This window comes from Leopardus geoffroyi, chromosome A3 (genome assembly GCF_018350155.1).
Source record: "Leopardus geoffroyi isolate Oge1 chromosome A3, O.geoffroyi_Oge1_pat1.0, whole genome shotgun sequence".
In the NCBI taxonomy this organism is placed as follows: domain Eukaryota; kingdom Metazoa; phylum Chordata; class Mammalia; order Carnivora; family Felidae; genus Leopardus; species Leopardus geoffroyi.
The window spans coordinates 12,585,783-12,599,145 of record NC_059336.1 but is presented as its reverse complement, the minus strand read 5'-3'; the positions used below and the strand labels follow the sequence as shown (position 1 = coordinate 12,599,145).

At 44.8% G+C, this 13,363-nt stretch overlaps 1 protein-coding gene across 3 annotated transcripts in view; it reads left to right on the top strand.

The window, feature by feature from the left end:
* ARFGEF2 (ADP ribosylation factor guanine nucleotide exchange factor 2) overlaps positions 1–13,363 on the top strand; it is a 104,681-nt gene that overhangs the window by 24,833 nt on the left and 66,485 nt on the right. For 2 of the 3 annotated variants that reach the window (XM_045444302.1, XM_045444304.1), the window contains 4 exons: positions 399–578; positions 1,275–1,509; positions 11,122–11,190; positions 13,087–13,238. In XM_045444302.1, the coding sequence (XP_045300258.1) occupies positions 399–578; positions 1,275–1,509; positions 11,122–11,190; positions 13,087–13,238 (636 nt within the window). The remainder of the gene's footprint in view (positions 1–398; positions 579–1,274; positions 1,510–11,121; positions 11,191–13,086; positions 13,239–13,363) is intronic. The other variant, XM_045444303.1, reaches the window with a different exon arrangement.

Genomic DNA, 13,363 nt, shown 5'->3' with positions numbered 1-13,363 from the left:
TGGTTCCGTGTTGGCCACTCCCAAAGCTCTCTTGGAAACCCTCCAGGGAACTAGGACACTGACCGCCTATCAAAACCTGTATATTTTGTGATTAATATAGACGAGATAGAATTAGAGCAGTTTCCCTCCTGAGAGAATGGTCTGTATTTTTGGCTCTTAAAAAAGTAAACTGGTAGAAAGCCCTCTTCAACACAACTTAATTAGCATCAAATAATTTGGAATTTTATAGAGTTAATAATTATCTTTAAACTCAGAGCAATGGGGAGTTTTCGTGTGCAGAGCCATCTTAAAATTTATGAAACCAAAACAAAGCTAAACCCTGTATGAAAGTTTGGCTGTGGGAGGATGGGAAGCAGGTGGGTGTTTGTGAAGGTGAATGTTGTGGGTTTTCGTTTTAGGCTCTTCTGACAGCGGTGACGTCCCCACACATTGAAATTCATGAGGGTACTATTCTGCAGACAGTTAGGACGTGTTACAATATCTATTTGGCCAGCAAAAATCTCATCAATCAAACCACTGCCAAGGCTACCCTTACTCAGATGCTGAACGTCATTTTCACCCGCATGGAAAACCAAGTGGTGAGTGGTAGCAGTTGTCAGCTGCTAGGGATGCAACATCTTCTGATATGTGACTGTTTCACTTTAAAGTTTATCCCTTCTTCCTCTGAATTCTGTTTTTGTTCTTGTTTTAAAAGGCAGAGAAACTAGCATGAATTTTGGAATCAACATTGAGAATTTGTTCTGAGTTTTATCAAAAGAATTTATCTCCTTTTTAAAATGTTATCCTTCTGGTTGGATTTTTTTTAAGCAACAGGCTGACATATTTTCTGATCCTTCTCAAAATGCTGGGACTTTTTTTTTTTTTTTTTTTTTAAGATTTTCTTTTTTTTTTTTTTTTTTTTCAACGTTTATTTATTTTTGGGACAGAGAGAGACAGAGCATGAACGGGGGAGGGGCAGAGAGAGAGGGAGACACAGAATCGGAAACAGGCTCCAGGCTCCGAGCCATCAGCCCAGAGCCCGACGCGGGGCTCGAACTCACGGACCGCGAGATCGTGACCTGGCTGAAGTCGGACGCTTAACCGACTGCGCCACCCAGGCACCCCAAGATTTTCTTATTTTTAAGTAATCTCTGTACCCAGTGGCGGGGGCGGGGGAGGGGGTGGCTCAAACTCACAACCCTGAGATCAAGAGTCACACTCTCCACCAGCTGAGCCAGCCAGGTGCCCCAGAGCTGGGACCATTTAGATCGAATCCCTTTTTTGTTGCCTTTTAGTTGCAGGAGGCCAGAGAATTGGAAAAACCAGTCCAGTCAAAACCCCAGTCCCCTGTGATCCAAGCTGCAACAGTGTCCCCAAAGTTCAGTCATTTGAAGCAGAGCCAGGCACAAAGCAAACCAACGACTCCTGAAAAGACAGATTTAACTAATGGTGAACATGCCAGGAGTGGTTCTGGAAAAGAGAGCTCAGAGAACGGAGATGCACCTGGTGAAAGAGGCCCGTCGCTGTCAGGTATGTCCTGGGCAATGTCCCTTTCCCACTGTGAGAGGGACCTATTTTGTGTCTGAGGGGCAGTTGAAGGAGCCTGGTAACATCTGCAGGAAACCTCTGATAGCAGCTTGTCTATTTCTGGGCCTTCCCCTTCCCTGTTGCTTTTCTCTTGAACATAGCCAGCAAGGCATGATGTCCGATGTCAGCCGCGTGGTTTTCTCTAAATAGCCCCCGGAATGCATCAGGCTACAGCTTCAGTGCAGTGGGTTCAGTTTGGGGTGTTTCTCACCCAGGGGTTAACTGTTTGGGTAATTAGTCACTCAGTGCCTGCCTTATCTGCTCAGGGGAGGACGAGGGGACCTCATCTGTCATGTCACGTATACACCGACGGGATCTCTGCACTGTGCCCACAGCCTGGTAGTTAGTGGCTACTCGTGGACATCTGTGAAAGAAGCAGGAAGGTGGATGAGCGAGCGGGCAGATAGATGGACAGACAGATAGCTTTGTTTTCTCCTTCTGTGACCTAGTACGTTGCATGGTTTTTTGTTTGCTTTTTTTATTTTTTATTTATTTTATTTTATTTTATTTTTTTAACATTTATTTATTTTTGAGACAGAGAGAGACAGAGCATGAACGGGGGAGGGTCAGAGAGAGGGAGACACAGAATCCGAAGCAGGCTCCAGGCTCTGAGCTGTCAGCACAGAGCCCGACGCGGGGCTCGAACCCACGGACCGCGAGATCATGACCTGAGCCGAAGCAGGACGCTCAACCGACTGAGCCACCCAGGCGCCCCTTTGTTTGCTTTTTTTAAATGAAAGAGCTATCCCACAGCTGATTCTAGTCTCCAAGTAAATGAAACATCAGGCATGAGATGGTGGATTGGATTATCCTAAGAGTATTTCTGAATGTTTGCATGTTGCCCTGGGCAGTTTTTATGAACCAGTTCTCAAATTCATATTTTTTTCAGGAAGATACCTTCCCGGTGATACTTGTCCAGTAATTCTTCACTCTAGCTGCTTGGTCTGCATGAAATATCTGACCCATCTTTATACTTTATCTCATCTCTTCCTCTGTCCCATTATTGATGGCAATTTCTGTTGGTCGTGTGTTCTGTAAAAGCATCCATATTTGAGAGCTTTTGTTCTTCTATTATTTACCAGAATGCTTGGCATACACAGGAGCGGACCAAGTGCTGTTGCTGGAAGGTTTTTCTGTATCTTTACTCAAGGAAAGGACAAAAGAAAAAGTTGCCACTAAGAATGGCACGTGCCTGAGCGCGAGCACAGAGTTGCTGTCTCCTCAGTCCTGCTGTCCTGTGTCTCGGGGAACGTGCTCAGAAACTACTGGCCCACCCTCTATATCTGTTACCATCTTTGCCTTCTTAAGCTTTCAGGGCAAGGACCAGGTTTTTACTGTAACCCTTATCAGGCTGTGGTCAATCCATAAGTATTAATATTTAAACACATGCGAGGTAGTAAGCGTAGCTGTGCAGATACAAATGTCAGTCTCTTTAGCTGCAGGAAAGTGCTTCCACTATAGCCCATTTTCTACATGGCATCCAAAGTGATGTCTTAAAAGCATGAATTAGATCCAGCACCCCCCCCCCCCCCCCCGACCAACCCTCTCTGGTAATTTCCCATTGTATCCTATTCAGAATGAAATCTGTACCCTCACTGCCCTGTGGCTTCTGAGGCCCAGTGTGACCAGCTCCTGCCCACCTCTCTATCCCCTTCTTACACCTCTTTCCCCCTTGTTTGCCAACCAGTGTGCAGGCAGTGTTTCTGTCTTGAAAGTGCCATGCGTACTCTTGTTGCCTTTGCACTTCCTGTCCCTTCCCTGCCCCGCCCGCCCCCATCTTCAGGTATCCCTGTTTGAACTGATCACCCTCTCTGAAGCTGCCACTCCTTCTGCCCCATCAGCCTCTCTTCTTTCCTTCAAAGCACTTATTGTTACCTGAGATCACTGAAGGATTTATGTTCACTTATCCCTGGGCTGAGATCTAGACCGCTGTGTTCACCACTGTATGCCCAACACCAGAATGGTGCCCAACACTCACGGCAGACTGTCAGTAAATGCATTTTTTTGAATGAATGGGGGGAAAAAAACTTGATTTCTAAAATGCGGTTTTGCAGAAACACCGTAACTTAAACTTGTGCAGTAACAAAGAATGATTTGTAATTCGTGTATTGCTGTGGGTTTTGTTGCCAGTACTTGGTGTCCTCTGCAAGGCTTCTCCCGAGAATATGGGAATCAGATTGCCAGTAAGAATCCAGTAGCAAACCCGCAAAATAGTGGGTCAGAATGGAAGTGGGTCTGTTACCCTTAAAAAGAGTGAGTGGCTTCTGGTTCTCAAGATGTAGCTCTAAAGAAAGAACCTCCCCTTCAGAAGAAGGGGTTGAGCAGCCATAGAAGCCAAAGAGGAAGGACAGCGTGAGAGGCAGGTGGTGGAGGTGACGGTGCTGGGAGACGGCACCCTGGGCTGGACTCCAGGCTGTCGAGGCCCACTGAGAGGCCCGGGCTCTAGTGTCTCCGCGATGGAGATAACACAACCTGCCCTTCTGTGGGGTCCATCCTGTAGTCCTCACCATCCTAGAACCACCCCTCACCAGCTGGTCACTGTGTCAGGCTCCGAGCTCGCCATCTGAGCGCTCCACATACATTTTCCTTTTTAATTCACCGAGAACCCTGCCCACGGCCTTCCTGGGATCACTTGCCTCCCACGGTGAAATTTGCGTACATGGAGACAGTTCACCAGCAGACTTGAGTATCTCTTTCCGCTGAGAAGTTTTTCATTCTAAGTTGATAAGTCAGTAATCATTTGGTAAATCTTTATCAGTTTGTCCAAGACATGCATTAGATTGGTCTTTGTAAACTTACAAAATGAGATCTTTGAACCTAAGATATGCTAGCTTCTGTGAATTTGGGGGCACAGCCAGCAGTCTCCCTAGGGGACCTCACCCCATTTGTCCATTTACACTCCTCCTCATTGCCTGGCTAGTCTTGTCGATTTTTTAAAAAACAGCTTTATTGAGATACAGTTCATGTACCAGAAATTCACCTGTTTAAAATGTACACTTCAGTTATTTTTAGTATATCCACAGAGCTTGCAGTCATCACCACAGTCAATTTTAGAACATGTTCATTACACCCAAAAGAAATCCTGTACCCAGTAGCAGTCACTTTTTGTTTTCTTTCTTTTTTTTTTTTTTAATGTTTATTTTTGAGCTAGAGCGTGAGCAGGGGAGGTGCAGAGAGGGAGGAAGACACAGAACCCGAAACAGGCTCCAGGCTCTTAGCTGTTAGCACAGAGGCTGACAGGGGTCTCGAACTCATGGAGATCATGGCCTGAGCTGAAGCTGGCCGCTTAACTGAGTGACCCACCCAGGCCCCCCACTTCTTGTTTTCTTTTAAGATCATTTTTAAGATCCTGACTTTTTGACTCCCACCATGCATGAGACATTAGCGTTTTTACATTTATACAACTAATGAGTATTGTGGGTACATAAATACCTGTGGGTTTAAAGATTTCTTAGCTCATTTTTTCTTCTTGCATCTCATTCTTTAAGAGAAAAACAACCCAGTCCCTAAGTACTATACACTAGAGAAAAGCTATCCTCTTTTTAACCAATATGGAGATGCTGATCAGGCAGCCTGGTTTCAGACCATGACTCTACCCTGTAGTAGCTCTGTGACCTTGGGGAAATCTTTAACCTCTCTGGGCTCAGGCTCCTCATCTGTAAAATGAGCCTACAGCTAGTACCTGCCCTGCGGGTCTGTGAGAGTCCAATGAGACCAGTGACTGGCCCTGGGACCTGTGTAAGTGTTTGCTATAATTAGCTTTCAAGTAAATTTCAGCATAAAAAAGGAGTTAGGGAACAGTGGCAAACAGTTAAGATGGTAACCAGATGTGAAGGTGGTAGGCATGGTCCTGTAGAATAACATGAGCCTATTTTCCACGTTAGCACCCAATCTTCTGCTTTAGGAATTTTATTTTATTTTATTTTTATTTTTATTTATTTATTTATTTATTTATTTATTTATTTATTTATTTATTTATTTTTTGTGGAGAAGACAAAAATTGTCTCAGAACAATACTTTATGAAAATAACAAAATGTACCCACAGGTCCCCCTCCTTTCTGACCTGTTCTTGACACAGGCTGTCTGGCAGGGAGGCTTCAGCTCATGGGGTTACAACATTTGTGTAAGGGACATTTATTATGCAACAGGAGGTTGCCTAATGTATTTCTTCCTGTCGAGGAACCATACTGGTGTGTGGCTGGAATGTGATAGCAAACAGCTATGTTCCCTGATGTTTTCCCTTTAGTATTCTTTTTTTTTATTTTTAAAAAATTTTTTTTTTCAACGTTTATTTATTTTTGGGACAGAGAGAGACAGAGCATGAACGGGGGAGGGGCAGAGAGAGAGGGAGACACAGAATCGGAAACAGGCTCCAGGCTCTGAGCCAACAGCCCCGAGCTTGACGCGGGGCTCGAACTCACGGACCGCGAGATCGTGACCTGGCTGAAGTCGGACGCTTAACCGACTGCGCCACCCAGGCGCCCCTCCCTTTAGTATTCTTACATGTTACCAAGTGCTTGGACATTGGGCACAACCAAACCCCAGTTTCTAGGAAACAGGCATGTCACGTTTTCTTGTCACCATGGGTTCACATTTGTCCCTTCCAATCCCACATCTGCCTCCTCCCACTCTACTTTTCCCCTAGCGCTGTAGGACACAGCATGTATAGTTATTTACTATCCCAGCTAGAATGTAAGCACCATGAGGATCAGGATCTTTGTTTTAAACAGTGATAGAGTCCAAACGCCTGGAACGGTGCCAAACTTGTAGGCACTCAATATGTTAACAATACGTTAACTGCACGAATGAGTGAGTGCATCTTCCCACCCCACCTCCCCCCATCCCCCATGGCCCCTGCTCTGCTGGACAGAAAGCAGGGATGTGGGTGGGTCTGTTTCAGATTCCTTCCATTTTTTCCCCGGTTATTCTTAGTTTGTGACTTTCATCCTCCAGGTTACCTCATGGTTCCAGATGCTGTCATTTTGCTCTAGGCAGAAAGGAGGAAGAGGGTGGGACTAAAGGACTCCCGGCTGAGTCATGCCCCTTTCTAAGGAGCCTTTCTGGAACCCGATGCAATCTCCAGTAATTTGCGCTTACCCCTCATTGGCCGCAACTTGGTCAGATGGCTACCGTCTGCTAGGATGGCCAGGAATCTAGGGACAGCCCCTTCCAAAACAAAATTAGAGCTCTGTTAGAGGACTAAGGGTATGAGTCAGGACCTGGCGTACCCACCATGGAGGTTATTCTCCTGCTGGCTAGGGAGGGAATGGCAGCAAGGCTTTCTTTCATCTGAACGTATTCAAGGTGACCCTCTTAGGGACAGAATCTGTGAAACAGGTAGGATCTGGTGCCTAATCAGTAATGGCCAAATGGTGACTGCTGGACATCCCAGAGAACCAGCAAAACCGGAGTGTTTTAAGTATACTCTGAACCTTCCAAGGATTTGATTTGATTTGATTTGGTTTCCTAACATTTTGACAGCATGCTTGAAAGTTAAACACAGCAGACTTCTCAGTGGTTATTATGTCATCCAGAAAGGCCTCTCCTGAGACCTACCCCAGGCTGACATGAAGCAGTCCAGGGGTACTGTGGGAAGTCCTGCTACTTCTGGGCCTCTCTGGGGACTCTTCAGCAGCAGCTCCCTGTGCAGGAACCTTCTGTTGGAATTAGGGCTTCCTGCGTCTCCCACCCCTTCCTAGCCTGAGAATATTTTGACAGGTGCCATTATGGATCCAGCCTATTGAGGAAAATGAGTTAAACACTGTTATCCCTCCAAATAATGGTGGGCCTGATGCTGTTTAAGTGGAAAACTGCAGTGAGGGAAGAGGAAGATCCCTGTAGAAATGGACATTCTTTAGAATGAAAGATAGTGATGGCTTGAAGTAACTGAAACTGCTTTCTGCGTGGTTAGGTGGGAAAGTTCAGTATGGACTTAGTCTCCAGGGCCAGGCAGATGACAGAGATGAGACGTCCTCTGTCCCGAGGGCACCTTATGAGCATCTTACCACAGTCACACTCTGCAGGCCTAAGAAAAATGAACCTTCCGCTCCTCACTCTCCGGGCGCCATTTGAAACGCTTTCTGGGTATTATTTTTATTGAATTCTCACGAGGCCCCAGAGGTAAGTGCTGTGGAAATCGTCCTTGTTCGCTCCTGAGGGAACTGAGGCTCGAGCAGGTCAAGTGACCTAAGTCCCCACATTGGGAAGTGGCAGAGTGGGGACCTGAACCAGACGCACTGGCTCCAGAGCCTTCACTCCTCCTTACCGTGTTGAAGTCACTTCCACAAGGGAACATTGTCTCTCTGATGTCTTTCAAATACCCAGCCCCGTCAGTCTCCCTTTTTCCACACTCTTGACAGACATGTGTCACATTCCTGCTGACTGTGATAGCACCTGTCCTCAGTGGATGAAAGACCGTTGACCTTGGCAAGGACCGAGGCACCAGGACATCTGCAGAGTTCACACCCTGGCTAAAGGGGGCAGTGACTCCTGGGTCCAGCCACTGTGGCCTGATGTTGCCAGATAATTTTTCTGAAGCCACATCTGGATTTTTATGAATGTCTCCTAGTTCTTAAATGTTCACAGCTAATTCAGCTGTTTTTAAAAACAGTGCATAAGCACAGCAAATGAAACAACCAGTGGAGTTTGACTGCATCCTGTGGAATGGGAGAACCTATTTGCAAACATATATCTGATCAGGAGTTAATATCTAAAATATACAAGGAACTTATACCACTCAGCAAAAAAAACAAAAACAAAAACAAAAAAAACCCCCGAATAACCCACTGAAAAATGGACAAAGAACCTGAATAGATATTTCTCAAAAGAAGACATACAAATAGCCAACAGATACTTAAAAAGGTGCTCAGCTTTACTAATCATCAGGGAAATACAAATCAACACCACAATGAGATATCGCCTCACACCTGTTAGAATGGCTGTTATCAGAAAGGTGAAAGACAAGAGCTAGGTGAGCATGTGGAGAGAAGGGAGTCCTTGTGCCCGGTTGGCGGGAATGTAAATCAGTACGGCCCATATGGAAAACAGTATGGAGGTTCCTCAGAAAATTAAAAATAGAACTACTTTATGACCCAGAAGTTTTATTTCTAGGTATTATCTCCAAAGGAAATGAAATCAGGATCTTGAAGAGATCATCTGCGCTCCCGTGTTCATTTCAGCATTATTCATAATAGCCAAGATACAGAAATAATCTAAATGTCAAAAGATGAATGGATAAAGTGCAGACATACATACATGCTCGCACACACGCATGCACGCGCACACTGGAATACCATTCCACCTTAAAAAAGAAGAAAATCCTGATGTTTGTAACAACATGGATGGATCTACAGGGCATTGTGCTAAGTGAAATAAGCCAGTCACAAAAGGACAGATACTGCTGGGGGCACCTTGGTGGCTTAGTCAGTTGAGTGTCTGACTTGGGCTCGGGTCATGATCTCCCATTTCATGACTTAGGACCCGACATTGGGATCGCTGCTTTCAGCGCAGAGCCTGCTTCAGATCCTCTGTCCCCCTCTCTCTGCCCCTTCCCTGCTTGCGCTCTCTCAAAACCAAAACATTAAAAAAAAAAAAAGGAAAAATACCGTGTGATTCCACATAGATGAGGTGCCTAGAGTAGTCAGAGTCATTGACACAGAATGTAGAATGGTGGTTGGAGAAATGGGGAGGTACTAGTCAGGGGTACAGAGTTTCAGTTATGTAAGGGGCAGAGTTCTGGAGGTGCAAAATGCCAACAGTATAAACGTAGTTAACAATACTGTGTTGTATACTTGAAATTTGCTGAGTGTAGGTCTACGTGTTTTCACCACACACAGAAAAGGAAGAAAATGGTAACTGTGTGAGGTGATAGATGCGTTAATTAGCTTGACTGTAGTGATTATTTCACAGTGTATATGTATATCAAATCATCAAGTTGTGTACCTTAAGTATATACAAGGTTTGGGTTTTTTTTTTTTTTTTAATGTTTATTTTTGAGAAGGAAAGAGACTGAGTGTGAGCAGGGGAGGGGCAGAGAGACAGGGAGACACAGAATCTGAAGCAGGCTCCAGGCTCTGAGCTGTCAGCACAGAGCCTGACGCAGGGCTTGAACGCACAAACCACGAGATCGTGACCTGAGCCGAAGTTGAATGCTTAACCAACTGAGCCACCCAGGTGCCCCAAGTATATACAAGTCTTAATCGTCGCTTATACCTCAGTGAAGCTTGGTTGTAGTGGGGGTGGCGGGGAGCAGCACATATAGCATCAGAGAATGTTGGAACTGGGAAGGAACTTGGAAATATCTTGTCACATGTAGATGAGGTGATTTTAGGTGGCTCATGCATAAACAGTTTTTATTTTAATAGTTACACATTTATTTTAACATGCATTCAGAAAATATAATTAGTGCATGAAACCTGCGGTTTTGTGAATATTCTTGTTTAAGGTGAGTTAATGTAAAGAGCACTGTTAAATGTACACGTGTAACATACTGATACCAGTGATGCATGAAAATGGCAAAGGTGGTACAAGAATGCCTGAAGTATGGTCACACGCAGAGCTAGTGTAACTCATCTTGTTTAGATGAAGACGTGGACAGGAGATTGTCACTGTGGCTCTGGACTTTCTTTCATTCAAGTTCTTTTTTGCCCTCTAAGAAAAGGGTACACAGCATCAACATTTTCCAGAGATTTACTTAGCCATTTACATACTTATTATGTAGTTTCATTCGTCAGTCGTACCTCCGTAAAGCTTGGGGCATGTGTGTGTGGTCGGGGAGGGGGAGCAAATAAATAGTTTGGGTGGGTCAAGTGCTCAGTGGAAATGAAAATACATTGTGCTGTTCTCTAGGACCTTTTGGGCCAAGCACAGAACTCATAAAAATAAGGGCTTGATTGAAAGTCCTCATTGAGGAAGAATTTAAAGGGGTATTTTAGCTCTGTTAAGTTTTGGTCATTGTGATGTTTGAGAAGGCAGTAATGTTTATTCCTTAAAGTCAAGTCCAGAACTGTTTACTAGTTCTCCCAAAACTAGTTTTAGAACAATCGGTGCTGAAGCTCTTTGCTTAAGTATTAACAGCGTACAGAATAATTTTACTTAAAATGTACTAAATCGTCACCACATTAGAAGTCTCATGCTGAGTTCTGGGGTCAGAGTGTGGGGGAGTAGAGGCAGCAGGGGGCATGTCACTTCCCAAGGCCCTGGGGTACTGGATGTGAAGGCACAAGAGAAAGCCCTGTCTTTTGTTCTGCTGAGCAGCATAGCTGGATGAGATGCGGCTCCTGCCTCAAACTCTGGGGTGGTGGAGAGGGCCCTTAACCGCATAGCTGTGACTTAAGAAGGAAGAGAGATCCACAAAAGGAAACTCAAAGTCATGGCAGACACTGCCTGAGAGTTTCCAGATTGCACAGGACTTGTTTTTCGTTGGCATAATCCGATTTGGCTTTGGAGAGGACTCGTTTGACCCCTTTGCCTTTTGAGATGTGACCTTCTGCCCCTTCCTTTGCTTTCCCTGGAAATACCCATATGTATTTGTTTATGTCTCTGGGTGTGTGTAGGGACTGATGACGGAGCCCAGGAGGTGGTCAAGGAGATCTTAGAAGATGTGGTCACATCTGCTGTTAAAGGTAAGAACCAAGAGCCCAGCCTTTCTTCCTACACACTCCTCCAAAAAAGTCCTTGGGCAGATAATTTTAGTGGTGGAGTGCCCACCCTCGGTGAAGTCATGGAAACTGAGTCTGCCTGTATCTGCCCATCTTTCATGTGGAACTCAGAAATGACTTCTTTTTAGTGATTAATTTTATTCTCACTAGGGCCAGGTTCAGAGTTCAGAAAGCACAGTCTGACAGTGCTAGAATTGGGCGCTCCACACGAAAGACAGAAAGCCACTCCCATATATATCCAGCTTTTCCCAGGAGTGGCTGGGAGTCCTGAGGTGCTGCTGAATGTTCATGGCCAACCATTGATGTATCACGTCAGTGGGTATCAGATGCACAGGAAACCCTTGTTTTGTTAGTCTTCACTCATAGCTCCCTCAGTTTTATGGTGTGGTTTTGGTGGAATTAAACTTGTATAGCTCAGAATGACTGTTGGATGAGTTTTTTCTTTGTTTTTGCCCCAAATCTTACGTCAGTGCCTATGTGTTGAACACTTGGTTCCAGGGGCAGTAAACCATTAGTGGATTGAGAAATCATTAACTTAGCAGGGGTTACAATCAGCCTTTCTTAAAGGAGAGAGAATAAAATGAAAATAGAACAGAAACTGAATACATAACGATGGTAATGTTAAGCACTGTTTCATGAAACGTGCTTCAGTTATTATATGCACACGTGTACTGGGTCTTTTTTTTTTTTTTTTTTTACCTTGAGAGAGAGAGCCCACATGCACACACACACGCACACACATACGTGTTGGAGGGAGGAACAGAGAGAGGGAGAAAGAGAATCCGAAGAAAGCTCGTCACTGCCAGCGTGGAGTCAGACGCAGGGCTCGGGCCCAAGAACCTTGAGCTCATGACCCAAGCTGAAGTCAGACACTTGACCAACTGAGCCACCCAGGCAAGCCATTAAAATGCATTTCTTGCTGAGGGTCATGGTCAAAGAAGTTTGATACACTGCTCTAAGCCCTGTCCTTTTGTTAATTTAGGTTACCACCAATCTGTATTCATAGAATTCATTATTTATGTAATGTAGAATTAAATTAATAGAACATAAAAATGTACACTCTGGTAGAAATGTCTTTAAAATAAAATAGTTTTGGGGTGCCTGGTTGGCTCAGTTGGTTGAGCATCCAACTTCAGCTCAGGTCATGATCTCATGGTTTGTGGGTTTGAGCCCCACATCCGGCTCTGTGCTGATAATTCAGGGCCTGGAGCCTGCTTCGGATTCTGTGTCTCTGTCTCTCTCTCTGCCCCTCCCCCACTCATGCTCTGTCTCTATTTCAATAAATGAATAAACATTTAAAAATTAAAAAAAGTAAAATAGAATAGTTTTAATTCTTTATCTTTCCCTTTTCACATGGCTGCCAGGAAGCTCAGGTCTTTTTTTTTTTTTTTTTTTTTTTTTTTTTTTTTGCGTCCCCCTCTCCCTCCACTCCATGACTAAGGTCTCCTGTCATAACTATCAAATTCTTTTTATTTACATGGCTCTTCTTTAACACCTATATTAGTAGCCCCTTTAAAAACAAAAATCTGTGCTTTGCAGGTTTAGCTGCTTCTAACCTTTTCCAGAAGTGGACAGGGGTGGGTAGGCTGCCGTATTGCTCAATTCTAGAGACACCACTGACATGGACTGTGGTATGAATGAAACCTCCAGGGAATGGGACTGTGGATAATGGACACATGTAAAGTCTAAGCACCGCTTTGGCCAAGCCTTTTTCGATATTGTGTCAGTTCTTAAGGTAGTGCGAAGGGAAAAGGGAAAAAGCAGGAGCTGGCAAATCATGTGAATAACTTCTTCCTGGGGTCAGGCCGCCTTTTAGACCAAGTGCTAATTTGGTGATGACTTCTGCACCTGTGTTTTCAGAAGCAGCACAAAAGCACCGTCTGACAGAACCTGAGAGGGTCCCAGGTGAAATGGAGTGCCAGGAGTGTGCTGTGCCCCCAGCAGCTGATGAAGATTCACAGACCAATGGGATAGCGGACGACAGGCAGTCCTTGTCATCAGCGGATAATCTGGTACGCTGGTGATCCTCCCATACAGATGCGTCTCGAAGTTTCCTTTTTTAGAAGATGCAGATTTAAATCTCTAGCAGAAGAAGCGAGTGAAAACCAGCAACCCCTGTTCAGCTAGTCACACAGTC